Source organism: Anomaloglossus baeobatrachus, chromosome 9 (assembly GCF_048569485.1).
Source record: "Anomaloglossus baeobatrachus isolate aAnoBae1 chromosome 9, aAnoBae1.hap1, whole genome shotgun sequence".
In the NCBI taxonomy this organism is placed as follows: Eukaryota; Metazoa; Chordata; class Amphibia; order Anura; family Aromobatidae; genus Anomaloglossus; species Anomaloglossus baeobatrachus.
In genome coordinates, this window is record NC_134361.1 from 157328782 (window position 1) to 157352789 (window position 24008).

Consider the following 24008-nt stretch of genomic DNA (forward strand, 5'->3'; position numbering starts at 1 on the left):
TGATTAGTAGTTTCTATGTACACTGCACATTGACAGTAAGCTGCCAATCAGTGCTGGGGGTGTGGCAGAAGACACCTAATCCACCAGTGATAATCTCCTGCTGATAAAACACTGATTGTATTAAAATTACAGCACACCGCCTAAAAGTGACACATAAGAATTATTTGTCTCAGCCTCTACATCAGGGGTCTCAAACACGCGGCCCGCGGGCCGCATGCGGCCCATCAGGCTGCTTCATGCGGCACCCAGGCTCGGGACCCTGTTACTATCGCGGCCGGTGCAAGGGCCGCAGCCACTGTCTGCACTTTGTTAGATGAATGTTTTGCCGGCGCTGATCTGAGTCAAGGACTCTGCGCTCTCGCGCCGGCAAAACAATCATCTGACAGAAATCACTGACAGGGGCTGCGGCCCCTGCACCGGCCGCGATAGTAACAGGGGCACGGGTCTGGGTGCCGCACGAAGCAGAGATGAGGAGCCGAGAGAGCGCGGGACAAGTGAGAAGAATTGTGTGTGTGTGTGCGTGTGTGTGTTGGACGTTAACCCCTTAGCGACCTATGCGTACTGGGTATATCATGGCTCCCTGGTACTTAAGGACCCATGATGTACCCAGTATGTCATAGCGAGATCACAGCCCCGGTGGCTGCGATCGCTTTGCATTGCAAATACCTTAGATTCGGGGAGGAGGGGACCTCAGGAGGGGTGGTGTCTCCTCCCCGGACCTACGGAGGCTGTGATTGGCTGATGAACGCCGCTCAGCCAATCACAGCCACTAATGTTTCAGCCGTTTTCAATTGAAATCCAGCCACGATCAGTGCAGCTGTAGCACCGATCATTGGCTGGAGCTGGGTGACCTCAGTTTCACCCGCCCCCAGCTCTGATTGGAGAGACCGGCCTTGTGACAGATCTCTCCAATCACTGTGGATCTGGGGCCAGAGACCGCCCCCTCAGCTTCACTCCAGAGTCTGTGGAAGCTGAATGTGATCGGTAAGTTATAGCCACTGCCCCTGCCCACTTTCAGCCACCGCCGCCGCCACCACCCATTACTACAGGATGGGGACATTACTATAGAATAGGGACATGGTGGGTACATGACTATAGGATGGGAACAAGGTGGGCACATGACTATAGGATGGGGACAAGGTGGGCACATGACTATAGGATGGGGACAAGGTGGGCACATGACTATAGGATGGGGACAAGGTGGGCACATGACTATAGGATAGGGAGAAGGTGGGCACATGACTATAGGATAGGGAGAAGGTGGGCACATGACTATAGGATAGGGACAAGGTGGGCACATGACTACAGGATGGGGACAAGGTGGGCACATGACTATAGGCTGGGGAGAAGGTGGGCATATGACTACAGGATGGGGACAAGGTGGGCACATGATTATAGAATAGGGACAAGGTGGGTGTAAGGGGTGGACGGTCCCCTTACAAGGAGGTGCAGTTTTCCCCCTGAAGATACCCCACGCTAGGGTAGATGTTAATGTTAATGTTATTGATAAATTGTGTTTTACTGTGTCAGTGGGTTTTCCCCCAGAGGCCGGGTGGGACGGCTGTCCCCATAGAAACAGTGCAGGAGAAAGGAGGAGCCGGCAGCAGAAGGAGGAGGGAGAGAGAGAGTGTTAGAGAAAAAGTTTTGAGTTTGAGGCAGTCGAGTCCGGGACAGGAGAGAAGGAGTAGTGGGGGCAGGGTGTGGGAGCCAGCTGAACAGCGTACGAAGAACAGAGAAAGAGAAAGTGTCCTCTATGGTGAAACAGGTTTGAGTGGGTCAGGTCTGCTGTAGCCGAAGTGGGAGCCCAGGTGAAGTAGAGTAGCCGGGCACATCCCCACGAGAGGAGACGACAAGAAGAGGTGTTCCCCCATCAGGAGTTGTGAAACGACGCTATAAGCTTACTGCCACTGTTGTGAAGATGTGTGCAATAAACGTGCCTTCTGATTCAACTGATCTTCGTCTGCAAAGTCTTTATACATCGGACAGCTTTTCCTGTACCACCACACTCTGCCCCACCAAGCAATCTCCTGTCCCAAAAGTGACGGCGGAGCCGGGGGTAAGCCTGATAGAAAAAGGGGCCACGACTACAACCCCCAAGGCACCCCTGGCACCCCGTTACATGTGGCGTAGTCGGCAGGATCCGGACTATCTGCGAAGGGTCCCGATCCCATATTGGGAAGAACAAGTGGTGCCTAAGGCGTTGGACCGGGCACAAGATGGCGCTAAGATGGCCGCCGTCTTCACGAACACAGTGGGTGCGCAGAAGATTGGCGCCAAAAGAAGAACCCTGAGCCGGCCGGCAAAGAAAAAGAAGTACAGAGTACGCCGTCCAAAGAGGGGAGGTGCTGGCCCTAAGATGTTGCTGAAAACATGTGAAGAGGGCGGCAGTACAGAAAAAAAGAAGAGTCGCCTGTGCTGGGTCGATTTGATGTGCGGGACTGGGGGTGGAGTGTATACAAGAGCGGGAAAAGAAGGCCCGCCTCCACCTTCCCCAGCATCTCCACTGTCCCAGGCGCCATTACAGAAAGAGCTACAAGAGACGCCAACTCCACAACTGACCTCAAGTGAAATGGAGACTCAGGTGAAGCAACAAGTTGCAGCGGGCACGCTGGTGGCAACCAGCCTGGGGAGAGGACGCCCAAGGAAGACTGCAGCCGAGGAAGCCCTGACCATTAAATTACCGGCTGTGCCAGGAGGTCTGGAGCGACCCGCGAAAGTAACGTGGGTCACTTCCTGGGATGCCGTGATCGGGGAAACCTCCACGGAAGTCCGGGCCACCTATAAAACAATACTGCAGCCGGGAAGTGAGATACCAGGAACACCCCTCCAGAGTCCGGAGGTGGTTACGCCCATCCAGGCAGGACCTCCAGCCCCTACCGAAGTTCCTACCTCGGGAGAGCAGTATGCCCCGGAGTTGGAGGAGGACGAATGGGGGTTCTTCTGGGAGCCAGTAAAACCGTCGCCCCTGATCCGACGACAGTCCCCATCGCGTGAAACTGATCCAGTGCAAGAGAGGTTGCTGGCCGAGACCGTGGCCCGTGAGATGATGGCCGGTCCCCTTAGCGACAAGTTTGAGCGGCAATGCACCGTTGGCACCGTGGTCAAATTCAATCAAGCGGAGGGCTATGGTTTCATAGAGGACGAAGAGACCGGAGATCATTTTTTTTATAACCGGGTTAACCTGGACACTGAGGGCTTGCCCCAACGTCTGCAGACCCTGTACCCAGGAGAAAAGGTGAAATTCCGGAGAGAAGTGGGATGCCGGGGCCTATTTGCCATAGGAGTGACCCGGATGCCCACTGCACAAGAAGCCGCACTATGGCAACAAGAACTTGAATGGGAAGAGTGTCAGAGCCGGAGACGGACACAGCGGAGACCGGTGCTGGCCGAGTCTACCCGGCCGAGGAACACGCTGGCGGTGTCGCCAGAAGTCACTACCGGACTGTTAGCCGAACCGGAAAAGGAGACACCGGCGGTGTTAGCAATTCGTCAAAGTATGGTGACACACCCGGTGGTCGTCGTGGGAAGTCCACAGCCGTCCCGACCCGCTACTCCGTCACCTCCGCCGGGAGTCGAGGGGCCAAAGCCGGAGCCAGAAGGATCGGAGACACCGGTTAACTACGAACCGTTCCGGAGGCTGCGCCGCTTGCCAGGTCAGTCACTCTCTGATTATGTGCGGGCCCAGCGGGCCGAATGGCTCCGAGCTTATCACCCCGTGTGAACCCCCGTGACCGGAGAAGAGGGACACACTTGTGTTTAGTACCGGTTGTGTTGAAGAACCGGTGAAGTTCTAAAGGTTGTAACCACGTTCAAGGTACCGAGCCCGGAGGGAGCCTGATGCCAGACTGGGCAAGGACTCCCTCTGTGATGTTGAAGGAGACTTCTATTGTTTGTGTTCCCTGCCTGCAAAGACCGGGAGCTCCCTTGGAAGGACTCCGGGCGCCGGACTTGAGTGTGCCTTTAAGTGAACATTTTAAGGTTTTTATAAAAGTGACTTTGCTGCTAAGTTTGTGTTTTGCAGGTGCGGGCCTTGCCGGGAGGCTAATGCAAAAAGAGGGGAGGAATGTAAGGGGTGGACGGTCCCCTTACAAGGAGGTGCAGTTTTCCCCCTGAAAATACCCCACGCTGGGGTAGATGTTAATGTTAATGTTATTGATAAATTGTGTTTTACTGTGTCAGTGGGTTTTCCCCCAGAGGCCGGGTGGGACGGCTGTCCCCATAGAAACAGTGCAGGAGAAAGGAGGAGCCGGCAGCAGAAGGGGGAGGGAGAGAGAGAGTGTTAGAGAAAAAGTTTTGAGTTTGAGGCAGTCGAGTCCGGGACAGGAGAGAAGGAGTAGTGGGGGCAGGGTGTGGGAGCTAGCTGAACAGCGTACGAAGAACAGAGAAAGAGAAAGTGTCCTCTATGGTGAAACAGGTTTGAGTGGGTAAGGTCTGCTGTAGCCGGAGTGGGAGCCCAGGTGAAGTAGAGTAGCCGGGCACATCCCCAAGAGAGGAGACGACAAGAAGAGGTGTTCCCCCATCAGGAGTTGTGAAACGACGCTATAAGCTTATTGCCACTGTTGTGAAGATGTGTGCAATAAACGTGCCTTCTGATTCAACTGATCTTCGTCTGCAAAGTCTTTATACATCGGACAGCGTTTCCTGTACCACCACACTCTGCCCCACCAAGCAATCTCCTGTCCCAAAAGTGACGGCGGAGCCGGGGGTAAGCCTGATAGAAAAAGGGGCCACGACTACAACCCCCGAGGCACCCCTGGCACCCCGTTACATGGGCACATAACTATAGGATGGGGATAAGGTGGGCACATGATTATAGAATAGGGACAAGGTGGGCACATGATTATAGAATAAGGTCAAGGTGGGCACATGACTACAGGATGGGGACAAGGTGGGCACATGTCTATAGAATAGGGACAAGGTGGGCACATTACTAAAGGATGGGAACATTACAATGATGGGCATAATACTATTGGATGGGGACATTACTATAGGATGGGCACAGTACTACAGGATAGGGAAATTACTACAAGGGAACAAGGATGAGAAACTTTACTATAGGATAGGGATAAGGCTGGGGACATTACTATAGGATGGGCACATTACTATAGAATGGGACAACTATATGATGGGGACAGTACTACAGGATAGGGAGATTGCTACAAGGGGACAAAGATGGGGAAGATTACTATAAGATGGGGGACAAGGCTGGACACATTACTACAGGATGGGCACATTACAACAAGATGGGGAACATTACTAAAAGATGTTGGCCAAAATTTCTATATAGGGATAATTGTAACACTATTAGTTACAAGAAAGGGATAAAATGTAAAAAAAAAAAAAAATAAGGCATGACTTTTTTTGACCATCACATTTTTTTTTTTATATAGTTAAACAAAGAATGTGCACATTTATTATAATAAACAAGTGAAAAATGTTCAAAATCAGTGATCCAAAGGAGTGTAAAAAAAAAAATATATGGTACCAATAAAAATGTCACTTTGTCCTGCAAAGAATGCAGCCACCCAAATTCTTTTTTTCCTCTGTGCGGCCCATACACCCAGCCGAGTTTGAGACCCCTGCTCTATATCATCCTGCCGTCGATTACATAACAAAAGCCTGCCTATGTGCTATTTAAGGCACCAATAAGTAAGGCCAAATATAGTTCCTTATGTAATTAATTATGTAATTAAATGGATCTGTTAAAATAGATTCCATACGAATGATATCTGTATAGCATCCATCTTTATAGTCACCCATTGAATTAAATTGCCAAGTCTGATCCAAAAAATGTTTCACAGTACTGCATGTTGCTTTTTTTATTTTTACATGAGGACCATTGGCTTAACATGTAAAAAAACGTATGTATGTGATAGCCCATTCAGTTGGTCTCTGTGCTATTTGTGTGTGGTCTTTTTGGCATACAGACGGCACAAGGTCCAAAAGTTTGCTCATCTGAGCAAGCACTTAGGTTGTCAGAGGTAGCCAGTGTCCAACATGGAAAATATAAATGTTATCGAAAATTATCTCAACTGTATCCTCTTGGAAGCTAAAAAAAAGTTACCAACATTTTAGTAAATTCGTTTCATTTTCAGTTTTCTTCTTTTGCGTTTTCACCATCTGGGTCTGCTGTAGACATATTGCTCCTTAAGAACGAAATGTGTTTATTTAGTTCATATATACAATACACAGTCCCAATAGAGGCATTCCCAACGACTAGTTCTGATGTCTCTTCATGTGCAAGGCAAGATGGTCAGACCGGGAGAAGCAGCGGCCACAAGCAACGCATTTAAATGGCTTGGCGCCTGTGTGTTTGCGGTAGTGTCTTGTCAACTCATCAGAGCGAGCGAATCGCCAATCACAGCCCTCCCAGGCACATTTATACGGTTTTTCACCTGTCAGAAAAAAGATAAAAATTATTGTAAAACTAAGAAAGGTGTTGATATCACAAAGACATAAATACTCATCATTGCGATGTAATTTAAGTATTACACTCGATTCACTACCTTTGTCTAGTTTTGTGTGCTGTGTTTATTATTTGCACCCAATTTACAAAAAACAGCATCTAATACCACAAGTCAAAAAAGGAAAGTGACTTAAAAAACCTGTAAGTCAGAGTATTTTTTAATGTGCAGTTATACACAATTTGTACAGTAATAAACCAAAAATGTGCAGTGATAAAACAAATGCTGTGCAGTAATAAAAATGAAAAGACAATTACACATGCCAAGTTGAAAGCAAAATTACATTACAGGGAGGGAGAAGGTCCCCGCAAATTTGAATAATTTGATTTGTGAGGATCAGAAAAAATATTCCACTACAGAAGACTCAGAGTGGGCTAGTTATATCAGGCCTTGCCGCTATCACATTGTCTAGGGCAGCCAATCACAGCCGTATGAAAGATAAGGGATGGCTAAGAAGTACCGTTTCATGCTTTTACAATGTGAGGATGGAAAGTCAGAGCACATAGCACATTCCTCGTAAGGATAGAAAAAAGACCTAATCTGATTGTGATGCGCCAGCAGATTGAAAATAATAATCTAAAAATTCAAGTGATATAGGGAGGTGCTGTAGCTGCTTAGTCAGTGTGACTAATTTCTCTGATTTGTAAAAACTGCAGTAACAGCACCTTCATAACAGACTACTTTTTTCTATTTCTTCACATATTGCAAACAAGGAGGGGCTTTTAAAACCCCCTAAGTTTTAGTTTTGATACTAAACCAGAGTCCTGAAACCAAAGCTAGAGTATCACAGAAAGTGTTCTTTAAGCCATAATCATGGATTACTAAGTTTTTACTTTTGCATTAAAAAAAAGAAATGTAAGCACAACAATCTACCTCACAAGGTAGTGAAAAAATACTGAACGGCATTCTCTTCATACACATAAATGAAAGCTAAAATACAAATGTTTAGGTTTCATGACATTGCCTATGTTCATTCTTTTTCTGCCCAAAATCCAATAACACTGCATTAAAGCACTCATCATACATAATACCTGCTGCGTTACATGAATTGTATTGTGATTGAGACAGATTGTGAACAAGGGTGTCCCCGAAACGCGTCTCGTCTGTTTTATTGGATTTTAATGGATCAATAAAATTTGTTTATTTATGAAGATGCTGTCCCGGATTCCTGAATTTTTGTGCTAACCTCTTGGCTGGATATTTTCCGTGCACCATCTAAAAGGACTTCCAAGTTCACATGGTGAGCTGGATTTAGGAGGATTCCTACACCTGCTTCTGTGCATTATTACATGGGTATATTCATATTCCATATCTAGAGTGACTTTTCTGTCGCAAATTAAATCTGTAGTTTGAATTTTCTATGTTTCCCTCATCTCCACTAAAGCAGATCAGCTTTTGTGTGACTTCTCGGACCTCAAACACGACATCTCACTTAAGAATAGAGCAATTACTGACATGTGTGGGTTATATCACAGAATAATGGTACAGAGCATATTAGTTACACAGAAAATGGTGACACAAGTTTGGTGGCCACATTTTGGGATTGAGACATGGAGCCTGGTATTCTCATCAGAAATGGAGTCCTATGGCTAGGTTGTTATGGCTAACAAGAGGAACATGCTATTAATATATCTGACAGTAGGTATTGCCAGTAGGAACAGCTTCAACCTAACAGCTCAGAGTCTCGAACAATTCATTTGGCACACTATACAGCAGGGGTCTCAAACTCGGCTGGGTGTATGGGCCGCACAGAGGAAAAAAATAATTTGAGGGGCCGCATTCTTTGCAGGACAAAGTGACATTTTTATTGGTACCATATATTTTTTTTTTTTTTACACTCCTTTGGATCACTGATTTTGAACATTTTTCACTTGTTTATTATAATAAATGTGCACATTCTTTGTTTAAATATATAAAAAAAAATGTGATAGTGAAAAAAAGTCATGCCTTATTTTTTATTTTTTTTACATTTTATCCCTTTCTTTTAACTAATAGTGTTACAATTATCACTATACAGAAATGTTGGCCAACATCTTTTAGTAATGTTCCCCATCTTGTTGTAATGTGCCCATTCTGTAGTAATGTGTCCAGCCTTGTCCCCCATCTTATAGTAATGTTCCCCATCTTTGTCCCCTTGTAGGAATCTCCTTATCCTATAGTACTGTCCCTATCATATAGTTGTCCCATTCTATAGTAATGTGCCCATCCTGTAGTAATGTCCCCAGCCTTATCCCTATCCTATAGTAAAGTTTCTCATCCTTGTTCCCTTGTAGTAATGTCCCTATCCTGTAGTACGGTGCCCATCCTATAGTAATGTCCCCATCCAATAGTATTATGCCCATCCTTGTAATGTCCCCATCCTTTAGTAATGTGCCCACCTTGTCCCTATTCTATAGACATGTGCCCACCTTGTCCCCATCCTGTAGTCATGTGCCCACCTTGACCTTATTCTATAATCATGTGCCCACCTTGTCCCTATTCTATAATCATGTGCCCACCTTACCCCCATCCTATAGTTATGTGCCCACCTTGTCCCTATTCTATAATAATGTGCCCACCTTGTCCCCATCCTGTAGTCATGTGCCCACCTTCTCCCCAGCCTATAGTCATGTGCCCACCTTGTCCCCATCCTATAGTCATGTGCCTACCTTGTCCCCATCCTGTAGTCATGTGCCCACCTTGTCCCCATCCTGTAGTCATGTGCCCACCTTGTCCCTATTCTATAGTCATGTGCCCACCTTCTCCCTATCCTATAGTCATGTGCCCACCTTGTCCCCATCCTATAGTCATGTGCCCACCTTGTCCCCATCCTGTAGTCATGTGCCCACCTTGTCCCTATCCTATAGCCATGTGCCCACCTTCTCCCCATCCTATAGTCATGTACCCACCATGTCCCTATTCTATAGTAATGTCCCCATCCTGTAGTAATGGGTGGTGGCGGCGGCGGTGGCTGAAAGTGGGCAGGGGCAGTGGCTATAACTTACCGATCACTCTCAGCTTCCACAGACTCTGGAGTGAAGCTGAGGGGGCGGTCTCTGGCCCCAGATCCACAGTGATTGAAGAGATCGGTCACAAGGCCGGTCTCTCCAATCAGAGCTGGGGGCAGGTGAAACTGAGGTCACCCAGCTCCAGCCAATGATCGGTGCTACAGCTGCACTGATCATGGCTGGATTTCAATGTTTCAGCCGTTTTCAATGGCTGAAACATTAGTGGCTGTGATTGGCTGAGCGGCATTCGTCAGCCAATCACAGCCTCTGTAGGTCCGGGGAGGAGACACCACCCCTCCTGAGGTCCCCTCCTCCCCGAATCTAAGGTATTTGCAATGCAAAGTGATCGCAGCCACCGGGGCTCCGGGGCTGTGATCTCGCCATGACATACTGGGTACGTCATGGATCCTTAAGTAGCAGGGAGCCATGATATACCCAGTACGCATAGGTCGCTAAGGGGTTAACGTCCAACACACACACACACACACATGTTGCAGGTGGAGGAGGGGATGCTGCACTCACCCACTGCTCGGGTCCGGCTGCTGCTGCTGCTCGGTGGTGGCTCGAGCGGTGGGCCGGATCCCGGAGACTTGAGCGGCGCTCCTCGCCCGTGAGTGAAAAGGGTGATGGTTTTGGGGATTTATTGTCCGTGACGCCACCCACGGTTGTGGTGAGGTTGTGACACCACCGCTACTCTAGACGGGGATCCTGGGAGTGATGACAGGGAGCAGCTTGGATGTTGTTTTTCCCCTCTGTGGGTAGGGGGGTTGGTTGTCCCGGGGCCCGGTGAGGGAGGGATGGCAGGCGAGCTACGGGGCCTGGTGAGGTGCAGGGTTGAGGGGGCAGCGCTGTGCCGCACGGCACGGTGGTACTCACTCAGCCAATGATGAATGCAAAGTCTCCGTTAAAACAAACGGCTGGATGGACGGGTCCCACAGATGGCTGCGGTAGCTCTCCCGGTAGGTTGGTGGTGACTGCCTTTTCTGCACCTGTGTTACGTTCACGGTTCCAATGGCTTCCCACCGGTAACCCGCTCCCCAGCTTGGATGGATGCTGAGGGAGCCCCTTTTGCTCGCAGGCTCTGGCCCTGGGAACTGTAGCCTTGGCGGTGACTATATTTCCCTTCACGGTTTGAGCGGTTGCCTTCAATCGGGTCTTGACTGCTGGGAAACCCCGGAGGTTCCCTTCGCTAACGGATTTGACCAGTTTTACGGCGACTCCTAGCCTGGTCAGGGTCCGTAAGCCCTGCCGAATGGTGCTGGCTTCTCTTCGCTCCCCGATCCGGTACCGGCGGGCCACCGTCCGTCCCCGGTCCTTATGGTTGACTTCAATCAGCCTCTCCTGCAGACGGTCACCACCGTCTGCCAACCTTGCTGTATGTGCCCGGGCCACGCACCCGGACACGGTCAGTCTCCTCTACTACCACTTCACTACTCTACCTCCAAAACTCATCTGACTCCTTTTCCCGCCTCAAGGACTGTGAACTCCTTGGTGGGCGGGGACAACCGCCTGGCCCACCCCCTGGTGTGGACATCAGCCCCTGGAGGAAGGCAACAAGGGTTTTTGTCTGACCTAGATGTGCCTAGCCGGGGTGTGGGGTGTGTTGTTGCAGTACCTGTGACGTCCTGGCTTGTCCAGGGCGCCACATTCCCCCTTAGTAAAATGCAGACCATCCGCGGGCTGCCCGTCCATCACCGGTTTTATTTTTGGTTAACTGTGGAAAAGGGGTAAAACATATAAAACAGTAAAAACAAGCATTTTTTTTTATAAAACTTCCCTTAACGGGAGGTACGGTTCTTAAACATTGCAAACGGTAACGGCTTCCACTCTTATCCCACCCAAACAACCTGGCCCAGATGCTGCCCCTAAGAAGTGGGCAGCACCCCTTGCCCCAGTCCAGAACCAAGTTGCCCGAGCGGGTACGGTCTCTTTCAGGGGACCCGCGTCCATGGGGACCCCTGAACCCCTGGAGGATCGCCACCGGTTACGGTAGTGGCGGGCCTGGGCCATCTCTTTCCTGCAGGCCCATCCTCCCAAATCAGCCTCTCCGGAGGCGGTAACGGTATCAAGCCAAAACATTTTTATTTACATCCCACTAAGTTTGTGGTTGCCCTGCCAGTTCTTGGGCTTGTCCGTAAGAAGTCCCTTACGCAACGGTTGCAGGAAGTCCCTACGGGGACTGGTTGCCGGCAACGGCCGGTTTAATCAAAGTGCTAATCAGGTTACATCTTCTGTTGATTACTTATCATTCACAACTTTTAAACTGGTGGTCCCAACGGGGACAACTGCTGACAACGGTGGACCACTGACTCACTCCAAATCCACGGTGTCGGCCGGGAGAGGGGGCCGGGCTGGTACTCGGGCCTCTTGACCGCCCCTTAGCTTCGCATCCAGAGCAAACCAGCCCCTCTCCCCGCAATGCCGAGTGTATTGGACCAAGTCCCCCGGCATCAGGTTGCGGCCCGGGTGGTCCTCCGGTAGGTGGGCATTGACGTTCCGTCGGGCCACAAAGATTTCGGCCTCCAGGCCTGGCTCATATATAAACCCGTACCCCCGACGGACGTCAAACCTCCTCACTTATCCTTCATAGAGCGGGCCCCGTACATGGAAGGTGGCTTGGTGGAGGCTTTCTTTCTCCTTAATCGTGCGAGCTACCAGCTCCGCCTTCCTTCTTTGCCTCTCCGCGATCTCCTGGCTCAGCGGGGTCTGTTCCCTGTCCCAGTAAGGGGCTACTGCGGGCCCCAGCGCACGGGTCGGGCCCCACGTGACCTCCTTCACGCTGCCCAGTACTGGCATTCTGGGGGGAAGGTCCCGTGGTGTTATGGCCTGGGGTGCTGCCTTGCAGCGGCAACCCGGCGCGGCTTCAGCCGAGGCATGGGGGATGGGCATAGGGATCGTCTCCTGCTTGACCTCCTGCACGGAGCGGCCTGTCGGTACCGATTCGGGCTCAGGCACGATCACCATAAGTGCCTCCGGTATCTCTCCGCTGACGGCCTCAGATTTCGGCATCTTCCACGGAAGCGGCTCCGGATGGTCACGGGCCCCGGCTGCAGGTCGGTCCGCCTGGGCGGATTGGCGGGGTACCGCTACCGGTGGTGGTGGTAACAGGCCTAGTGACGGGGCAGCAGCAGCCAACACGGGTAGCTGGGGAGATAGCAGGGCGAGCGGGTGTAGACCGGGCCCCTCGGCCGCGATAACCGACCCACTAGGGGTACAGGGGCGTGGGTCACTTACCCTCTCTTCCAAGACTCCATCCACCTCGAGTCTCCGTATGGCCGCCACCACCTCTGCCATGTCGGCCTCCCACTCCTCCATGAGTGATCTGTGATCTGCAGCCGTTGTTGTAGCTGAGCGGTCCGGACCTCCACCCACGCCGCGGTTCCAGGCGCGGGGGCTACGGTGCTGCTGGACAGTTGGTACATCGCTGCGGCGGCCTCTTCCAGGAACCACAAGATGGCCGCAGGGTCCTGGCGTCCCTGCTTTTATAGCCGAGAGCTACATGCGGCCAGACGCCATCCGTCCCCCTTAGTCTTTTTCCGGCTCCTCCTCTACAGGGGCGGGGTTTCAGTTTTCGTGCCTCCACTACTCGGGAAGACGCTCGAGCAGGGACTTTTCGCGCCCAAAATGGCGGCTTCTCTAAATTTTCGGCCGGACACCTCCAGCGGTCACAAGGCACACCTCTACCAGACGGCAGAGCGGTAAGATCCTGTTCGTGACGCCAAGTTGTCGCGGGCGGAGGAGGGGACGCTGCGCTCACCGACTGCTCGGGTCCGGCTGCTGCTGCTGCTCGGTGGTGGCTCGAGCGGTGGGCCGGATCCCGGGGACTCGAGCGGCGCTCCTCGCCCGTAAGTGAAAAGGGTGATGGTTTGGGGGATTTATTGTCCGTGACGCCACCCACGGTTGTGGTGAGGTTGTGACACCACTGCTGCTCTGGACGGGGATCCCGGGAGCGATGACAGGGAGCAGCTTGGATGTTGTTTTTCCCCTCCGTGGGTAGGGGGGTTGGTTGTCCCGGGGCCCGGTGAGGGAGGGATGGCAGGCGGGCTACGGGGCCTGGTGAGGTGCAGGGTCGCAGGGGCAGCGCTGTTCCACACGGCACGGTGGTACTCACTCAGCCAATGATAAATGCAAAATCTCTGGTAAAACAAACGGCTGGATGGACGGGTCCCACAGGCGGCTGCGGTAGCTCTCCCGGTAGGTTGGTGGTGACTGCCTTTCCCTGCACCTGTGTTACGTTCACGGTTCCAATGGCTTCCCACCGGTAACCCGCTCCCCAGCTTGGATGGATGCTGAGGGAGCCCCTTTTGCCCGAAGGCTCTGGCCCTGGGAACTATAGCCTTGGCGGTGATTGTATTTCCCTTCACGGTTTGAGCGGTTGCCTTCAATCGGGTCTTGACTGCTGGGAAACCCCAGAGGTTCCCTTCGCTAACGGATTTGACCGGTTTTACGGCGACTCCTAGCCTGGTCGGGGTCCGTAAGCCCTGCCGAATGGTGCTGGCTTCTCTTCGCTCCCCGATCCGGTACCGGCGGGCCACCGCCCGTCCCCGGTCCTTACGGTTCACTTCAATCAGCCTCTCCTGCAGATGGTCACCACCGTCTGCCAACCTTGCTGTATGTGCCCGGTCCACGCACCCGGACACGGTCAGTCTCCTCTACTACCACTTCACTTCTCTACCTCCAAAACTCATCTGACTCCTTTTCCCGCCTCCAGGACTGTGAAGTCCTCGGTGGGCGGGCCAACCGCCTGGCTCACCCCCTGGTGTGGACATCAGCCCCTGGAGGGAGGCAACAAGGATTTGTGTTTGACCTAGATGTGCCTAGCCGGGGTGTGGGGTGTGTTGTTGCAGTAGTACCTGTGACGTCCTGGCTTGTCCAGGGCGCCACACACACACACATACACACACACACACACACACAATTCTTCTCACCTGTCCCGCACTCCCTCGGCTCCTCATCTCTGCTTCGTGCGGCCCCCAGACCCGTGCCCCTCTTACTATCACGGCTGGTCCAGGGGCCGCAGCCCCTGTCAGTGATTTGTGTCAGATGATTGTTTTGCCGGCGCGAGAGCGCAGAGTCCTTGACTCAGATCAGCGCCGGCAAAACATTCATCTAACAAAGTGCAGACAGTGGCTGCGGCCCCTGCATCGGCCGCGATAGTAACAGGGTCCCGAGCCTGGGGGCCGTATGAAGCAGACTGACGGGCCGCATGCGGCCTGTGGGCCGCGTGTTTGAGACCCCTGCTATACAGTATTGCACACGTAGTAGAGTCCATGGTTACACTGACTTTGGTACATTTAGCCGTATGTATCCATGAACTGTCTGTAATTATTTTCAATATATTCAGGGCCACCTCTACACCACAGCTTTCTCTTAAGCAGGTCAATTGTATATAGCCGTCCACCGATCACGATCACCATTCTTATTAGACAAGCTTCACTCCAACCACAGGAGCTCTCCATGTGTAAGCAGGTGGACAGGCTGTCACGTTCCCCCCTGATGACACTAATCGTATTAGATGTAATGTGAATTGTGATGTGTAATGTTTAAATGGATTTGCTGGACATCAGTTAAGATAGAGTTAATCTTTGCCTGCTTGCCTGCATAATGTTGTGCATTGCCACGTGAGGAAGCGGTGTTTTGCCCAGCAACAGGCAGTGAACAAGGCAGTTAGGATTAACAGTTGGGACTAGCCCATGGTGGGAGGGGCTAGAGTGCAGGGATAGAGATGGTTTTCCTGTTAGGATTTCAGTGTAGTAGAGACCTTGAAAGAAAGGACATGTTATTTTGTGTGTGTGTATTCATTCTAAAGGAGCGAGATCAGGAAAGTAACCTACGTTGCGGCAGAATTCCAGCACCCAGGTAAGCCACCTACTAGAGAGAGACTTATTAGGGAAGTGTAAAAACTAAAGAGAAAAATTCTCTGAAAATACCCTGAATAATCTAATATATAAAGCTCGGTGCATGTATGTGTATATATATATATATATATATATATATATATATATATATATAGTTTTTTTAAGGTTGAAGGGAGATATATATAGATATATATATATATATATATATATTATATATATATAGAGATATATATATATATATATATATATATATATATATGTGTGTGTGTGTGTGTGTGTGTGTGTGTGTGTGTGTGTGTGTGTGTGTCCGCTAAAGGAATCTGCACCGTTGCATTTACAATCACGGAATTTTGCACAGACGCCCCATGTGACCCAGGGAACGTCATAGACTATGTTTTGACTGGAAAATTCAACCCCGCGCTTTACAGTTATTCACCAAAATCCTGCTTCCATTCAACTGAATGGAGGTGGAAGCTACTGGCTATTAATAGCAACTGTCAGTGGTTGCTACAGGAACAAAATAAACTATTACTATAGGAAGCTTATATGTGCGGTAAAATGATTTCTGTGGTGAGACAGATAGAGAGAGACAGAGAGAGACAGACATAGAAACAGAGAAAGACGTGGAAAGAGACAGACAGAGACAGACGGGCAAAGAGACAGACGGCCAAAGAGACAGACGGCCAAAGAGACAGACGGCCAAAGAGACAGACCTGGAGAGATACAGCCCTGGAAAGAGACAGCCCTGGAGAGAGACAGCCCTGGAGAGAGACAGCCGGGCAAAGAGACAGCCGGCCACAGCCCTGGAAAGGAGACAGCCCTGGAAAGAGACAGCCGTGGAAAGAGAAAGCCCTGGAAAGAGACAGTCCTCGAAAGAGACAGCCCTGGAAAGAGACAGCCCTGGCAAAGAAATAGAGCTGTGGAAATAAAAGTGCAGATAGGGTATTACCCCAATAACATGGGGTGAGGGGGGGGGAGTAAAAACTCACCAGATGTGGTTGTGCAAGTCACAACTCCTTTACTCGCGTATAATACTCTGATCCAGGCTGCAGCCACCCGATTGCAGATAACAGAGAATAATGGAGAGGAGTGATAATGCCGCGCCAAAAGATCACTTGCAATGTCAGATTAACGTATCTTTATTATTGGCATAGGTCTACGCGTTTCAGGAGCTCTGCTCCCTTCCTCAGGACCGACAAGCATCAAAGAAACATCAAATCTGCTGCTTAGTTGCCCTTGTAGCACCAGGTGCAGCACAAGTTACTGACTGACGCTTCCTCCACATGATCATGATCATGTACATCTCCCTGAGGAAGTCGCTATGAAACGTGCGCGCGTCGGGACAGGCGTCGCATACCTGGAGGAGGCTGTGCTCTGTGGCCATAGGTGATTATACCATTATCCAATGCTTTATCTTGTTGATTTTGACACCTCTATTGTGCCGATTCTGACACTTTCTTAACTTTACTTAAACTAAAGTATATTTTTCTTCCCTACTGGCTAATACTAATTGAGCCGTCCTCCTCCCTCTTCATTTTACTTGCATTCCTTAGGCCATCGGCTTCGTGGAATTCATGCATGATGATTCTGTTGGGTGTTAGCAGCTGTAATTTTTGTTGATTGTATTTCCATACTGCGATATAATTGCTGCTATAACCCTTAGCACTTGATACTTTTTGCTATGTCTATATTTATTTATTTATTCATTCATTATATTTATGCATAGCCTTTGAATTCCCTTACACTACCCTTTGCCCTATTGTACTACTGTTTGATTATGACTATGACCATTATTATTACTATATGATATGTAGGTTTTTGACGCCGTTTTTCCAGTCAACAGCCCTGTGTTTTTTATTCATGTATACAATTTTTTATATTAATAAAGATATATTAAGTGACCTTCTAGTTCGTTTTTTTCTTTTTTGGTTCAGTATTTAATCCGAATGGTCCCATTGATCCTATATCCCCACATTTTGGTTATATATCATTGACCTTATATTTAATATATACTAGCAATTTAAATGTGGTACGGATTTTATCCTATAATTATTGGTGTTCTTGTGCACTAGTTCTATCCACTAGTCTACTGCCTGTAATTATAAAGATAGGCAGATTTTGTACTCTTGAAGCCTGCAGTGCTGACTGAAGTTTCTGCTGACAGCGCGATTTACTTCATTGCTACGTGGACCTGATACAACACGATGGTGTTCTACGGTGCTGCTACATCTTCAGGGAGCAGAGCTGACAATGTCGTCTGGATTACATCGGACCTGGAGGGGTATTTGGTGATTAATAAAGGGGTGAAACAGGGGTTTTTTTTGTCTTTTATTCCAAATAAAGGATTTTTCGCGGTGTGTTTATTTACTTTCACTTTCAGGTTGATCATAGAAGGTGTCTCGGGTAGACGCCTGGCATGATCAACCCCATTATTACCCCGATTGCCACCGCACCTGGGCAATTTGGGATGAGCTGGGTAGAGTCCGGGACTGTCGCATCTAATGGATGCGGCTATTCCAGCCGGCTGCTGGGTGATATTGTTAGGCTGGAGGGCTCCCCATACCGTGGCGCTCCCCATCCTGACAATACCAGCCTCCAGCCTTGTGGCTTTTTCCTGGCTGGTATCAAATATGGGGAACCGCATTTTTTTTTTTATTATTATTATTTATTTATTTATTTTACTGCACGATATAGACCCGCTTGGTGGCGGCTGTGATTGGTTGCAGTGAGACAGCTGTCACTCAGCTTGGGGATGTGTCTGACTGCAACCAATCATAGGCGCCGGCGGGCGGGGAAAGCACGGAATAACTAATTGACTAATGAAGCGGCAGCCATTTTCTAAAGAGGAAAAGACACCGCAGATTTGTGACAGACATGGAGCGAGACGCCCGTGATCGGTGAGTAGGAAAGGGAGAGGGATTGTGCTGGGGACACAGGACGCATGCAGATAGCAGCATGTGCACATAGCCTTACTGTGAAAAGCCACGTTTATGGTGATCGAACCGTTCTCGTACGTAACTCGAACTGTCGAGCTTTTAGCAAAAAGCTCAAGTTCGAGTTCGATCTGGAACACCCACCAAAATCACTCGAGCATGAAATTGCCGAACCTCGAACATCGCTCATCTCTACTTACCATACCTCTTCTGCCTGTATACTGTTCACAAGTAAAGTACCGTCACCTGTAAATGATACATAAGTGTCCTTGAAGTGCAATGACTGCTACCCTCTGTACCTAAGCTTCTTTTAAAGTAAAAATAACTTTATCAACTTATCTTGCTTCCTCATAAAGATGTCTAATGCCGTACAGAGCATGACAGACCTGAATGTGAAGATGTCCACGGTAACAACAGCATCTCACACACACACACAGAATCCACAATTTTCTGTAGCATGCTGGATCAGTGGAAAGCGAGTCCCTCGGCCATGGCTACCGTCCCGTGGAACAATACACCTGCACCAAGTCAGACAGGTGCACAGAGATTATACTTCACCCTGCCACACAATGACTAACCTTGACCTCTGTAGCTATTCTCTAATAATTACCAAGAGTTCAAGAAAGAAAAATTCATGGTATCGGCCGCGCTACTCAGAGAGGAGATAGATGTTGTAGAATTAATAATTTATTGTTGATGTTAGAAAGTCACAACGCGTTTCGAGGGCATGTCCTCCCCTGCCACCTGAGGAAGGGGGAGGACATGCCCCAAAACGCGTTGTGCTTTCTAACATCAACAATAAATTATTAATTCTACAACATCAATCTCCTCTCTGAGCAGCGTGGCCGATACCGTGAATCTTTCTTTCTTGAACTTTAAGCCTACATCTCCCTCCGGGAGCTCGTGAAGCTGCTGCAGCCAGAGTAGGAGTCATTGCTTCCACTGACGCGCTACTACGGTATTGGTTTGACACTGTTACCGACATCATGAGGTTCACGAGGATCTTCCGGCCCATAGGAGCAGTTGCTGTGTGACGCCGGTCCGACAGCTCTGTGCTAGCTACACGTGTCCTCGGACAACGACCGTGAGAGTGGCTGCATGAACAGGAGCTCCTGCGGGATTGACAGGACAGGATCACCGGCGGTGAGGAATGGGGAGCATCGGAACCCTCCGTCAGCATTATTAACAGTGTTGTGCCTGCAGTACAACACTACAAGGTGAGTGTATGCCTTATACCCCTCCCAACTGATTTACAACATTTGCACACAGGAGCGCACTTTCTTTTCTTTATTCTAATAATTACTAATGTATTATAAAGCTGATTCTTTGAGATTATAAGAATTACATTTTAAAACCTACCTCCCTTGATTCCTATTCCCATAAATAACTCCATACCAGCTACTACTTAAAAGTGGATACAATAGCCCACAGCAGCCTCTTTATTGAATTACCAATATCATATTAACTAAAGTTAATAAGTAACTTGTTCAAACTAAATAACACATTATATCAATACCATTATCAAAATACAGAAGAAAGTTTGGGAAGGTTGTATTCCAGCAGCAAGGAGTCCTGGCCACAGGTGCACTATGATGACTCTGGGGGGTGCACTTGCTTACGGTACTGCACTCCTCATGGCCTCTCACACCTCTTCTCATGGCAGTGCTCACCGGAACAACTACCAAAGATAGAATTCCCCTCTTGTAGAAGGTGGATTTGCCCCTGCACTGTTTATGTCATGTATTTTATGTGTTGTACCAATTGTAAATGTTAATATGTTAATTTGTTATGCTGGTAGTTGGGTGAAGGTTCCAGGTACAGTAGAGTAGGCCTGTCACCAAAGGCACCAATTAGTGGTTTGGCTGAGATATCAACAGGATGGAAGGATGGAGGCAGAGTTAAAGGGGAGTGACAGATGCGGGAAAAAATCCAGAATAGGGTTTAAGTGTCAGAAAATGTGGCCTCGTTGCTAGGGCCAGTCAGGGAACCCTGAGGTAACCTTGAAAGGTCCGGAGCCTACAGCTCACCCCGGCGGGCTTAGAGAGTTGTTCGACTAGAAAGCCACTGAAGCCAATAATCGGACAAAGGTGAATGGGGTCAAGGGAAAGGAGACACAGGCCCAGGAGATTAAGCACGAGTTCCAACATAGCGGTGGGGAACAGGTGAAGGAGTAGTACCCCAAACTGAGAGGAATGAAAGAAAAGAAGGCCTTAGCTGTAATAATTACATGAAGAATAATAGTTAACGTTTCTGGTTGGCTAAGTGAGTTCTGGTGTTGCGTGTGTTAATAACTGTCTACAACTACTTGTCAGAGTTCCGGGATTTCCAGTTTTCTTCTGAAGGATCTTGCCCTTTGATAACATGGAGTTTTCTGTTCTGTTGCCCTACTTCCTGTTCATCTGTTTAAAAGCCAGCCCCTAAGCTTAGTCTAGTTGCCTGAGTATACTGCTTCCTGTGTACTCCTGCCCTGCTGTTCTCATCTCCTGATTGCTGTTTGGATCCGGTTGAAACACCCGACACGAGCTCTGGACTTCACCTGTCTCATCAAGCTGTGCCCGGACTCCGTCTGCCGTCCCTGGTCGGCACTTCTGCCCGGTCCCTTCCGTTTTATATCCACCCTAGGACTCACATCACGTACGGACATTTTTGGACTATACCTGTTGCCCTTTCGTGTCCCGGCTGCTGCGCATTTAGGCCTACTGGGGTGATTGCCAGACAGCCCCTGTATAGGGGTTCGCTCCTGGTGGTCTCCCTGGGGGAGTCCGGTGCGCGGTCCCGGGAATTCCCCTTTGCTCTGAACCCGGCAGGTATTTACTGTGTTTATGTTCTACTGTGTATATTCTGTTCTGTGTACATATTGTGGTTACATATTATAAAACGTCTTTGCACCAAGAACCCGTCTCTGGCTGTCATTGCCCTAACGCAATCGAAATCCTCAGTACGTACAATAGTATTACACTACTGCCAGCAAGGTGATGGACACCAGCCTAAAGAAACCAGTAAGTGTCGTGCACTGTACTCAAGGTCATATCCGCACACAGAGTCTTCTTGGTGAAGGAGTGCGGCACCTGTGCAACCAAGAGCCAGTACCTTCCTTCACTTGCTATAACTGTGATGGGTCCCAAAACTCCACATAGCTGCATTCCTGGATGTCCATCACCCTGCAGCCCCTTTCAGACTGTCTCATGCTGTATATACTATGAACAGTAGCTTCTACCTAGCTAAATCTCTGCAATTTCTCTCAACAGACAGCATGTAGAGTTTTTGAGCATCTGCCTTTTGATCTGAACTGTCGCAGTCCAGCTGCTATTTTTGGTGTTTGCATTTATTTGTTCTAACTTACAGATTAGTAATGGGGGGAGTCTCATAGATGCCGCCTATTACTAATCTGGAGCTCAGTGGCAGCTGTGAGGTTCCGGAAGTAGCATTAGAGCCGCGCGGGAGACTGGTAAGTATAACGCGCTTGCTCCAATCCCCTATCCCTTCTATCACCATTTTAAAGTATTGGATTCTGGTCCCTATAGACTAATATGGGGACCACCATCCGTCCAGATATCCAGAATCAATTCCAAGCCTGAACAGGGTTTTGCTTTTTTTTTTAAAACCCGGTTGGACACACCAATGTAGTGCCCCTGAAGCCATCAGGGTGCTACAAGGTTCTGCATCCCCACCGTGATGCAGGGCCTACCCCCTTAGGGACCCAGAACCCCAGTGCCGGTAACACCAAAAACCCAGGTAATCCCAGTTTTCCCCAACAATCCCCCATACAATGGTACTTAGCTAGGGTGGTGTTACGGGGGGCTGTCTGATAATAACCGAAAGGAGTATCAGACAGTCAGGGTCCACCGTGCAAAGACTTTGCTGCAGACTATGGCAGAGTGCAATACCTCTGTTAACTCACAGAAGGATATAATAAGTAAGTAAATATAATAAGTAAGTAAAGCAATTCCTCCCTTACTTGGAGGGTGTGTGGAATGATCTCTGTTAATAATCACAGAGACAAAGGCAATGTGTGCGAAATGGCACCTACCTAGGTCCGCTCTTCTAGTGGTGCAAAAGAGACGAACAGCAGCATAAGCCGCACAAAGCTCCTACCTGCGTTCGCTCCACTAGTGTGCGAGGACACGAACCACTAGATATGGCACCTGCCTAGGTCCGCTCTTCTAGTGGTGCAAAAGAGACGAACAGCAGCGTAAGCCGCACAAAGCTCCTACCTCTGTTCGCTCCCCTAGTGTGCGAGGATACGAACAACTGCCAGACGCAGTATAAGGAACGTTACCCTAGCGGCAACGTCCACCTACGAGTAGAATCACAAGGCCCAGCCAGACCATGTGCCTCAGGCACCTGCCTATGTCCGCTCCCCTAAGAGGTAAGGATACGGACAGCAGCCGAAGCTGTAAGGTATAAGAACGCTACCCTGCCGGTAGCGCTCACCTAGCATAGACAGAGGAATGCCTAGAGGAACGCGCACAGAGCGTCTACTCATATGCATGAACCAAGAGGACTGAGCACCATGCGGCGTGTGTCAGGGTCTTATATAGACTCTGTGCCTCATCCAAGATGGAGGACACCAGAGCCAATCCGCTGCCAGAACGACAGGAGTGACGTCATGCTGGCCTATCACCGAGCAAGACGTCACAAGCACATGACCAGCGACCAATCGGCATAGAAGGTGTCAGAGACATGTGACCTCGTGTCAGCGATGATGTCACCCGCACATGTGCAATGGCTCCAAGATTGGACTTAGTCTCCGGCGCTCGCACATGTGCAGTAGCAAGAAATCTGGACTTAGTCTCCAGCGCTCGCACATGTGCAGTAGCAAGAAATCTGGACTTAGTCTCCAGCGCTCGCACATGTGCAGTAGCAAGAAATCTGGACATAGTCTCCAGTGCTCGCAGCAACCGTAACAGGTGGGACCAATGGATGGCCGCCTACAGGTGGAGCCACTCCAGTCCACTAGTTGACCAGGTGGGAGGGGCAGACTGGAGAGTAGTCGGGAACACAGGAAGACAGTAGGAGAAAGAAGTCTGCAGTGAAAGGGAGCAGATACAGGAGTTGAGAAGTGACTCTGGAAGTGTGAAAGTGGAAATGAAGTGACACCCTGACTCGGGTTAACGGTGACCTGGTACCCGGGAGAGGTGGTTGCCGGTGGAGTGCTCCCTGAACTACGCACCAACAGGGTACAGGACCCTAGGACAGGTAAGAGCTTCAAGACGACCTGTTAACACCTGCACAGCAAAGCGGACCATCAAGGACTTTGCTGACCCTAAAGAATCCGAAGACTTAGTAGCAAAGAGAGAACTGGGGACAGGACCAGAGACTCCAACCCAACAGGGTTCACGCTACTGTCAGGTGGACAAAAGTGGATAAACCACAGAACGGGGACCCCCAGTGTTCTATACCATGGGGACCCACTTACAAGAGACAGGTGCAGGGGAAGAAGGTATCAGAGAACCAGACTGGCACTGGGATGACGGGGACCTGGAGGTGAAACCAGCAGGCCTCGGTCAATCAGTTAACATCCAAAGTGAGTAAACCAGTTGCACTGAATTCCTGTCTGTACTCGTTCTTCTGACACCCACCACACCATACACCCGCTGGGGCAATACCCTACTTGCGGAGGGACTACCATATTAGCTGCCAATACCATCAGCCCCAGTAGAGACATTCTGCAGCGGCGGCTCCCTACATATAGCCACAACACCGCAAGTGGTGTTACAAATAAACTTTATTCACCAATCCCATTACAAAAAGGGACCAGGGCAC

General features: G+C 49.6%; 1 protein-coding gene across 2 annotated transcripts in view; it reads right to left on the reverse strand.

The window, feature by feature from the left end:
- Positions 1 to 440: 440 nt before the first annotated feature.
- Positions 441 to 24008, reverse strand: part of LOC142251331 (Krueppel-like factor 5) — a 317195-nt gene continuing 293627 nt past the window's right edge. For both annotated transcript variants that reach the window (XM_075324024.1, XM_075324023.1), the window contains one exon: positions 441 to 6395. In XM_075324024.1, the coding sequence (XP_075180139.1) occupies positions 6217 to 6395 (179 nt within the window). In that variant the 3' untranslated portion in view covers positions 441 to 6216. The remainder of the gene's footprint in view (positions 6396 to 24008) is intronic.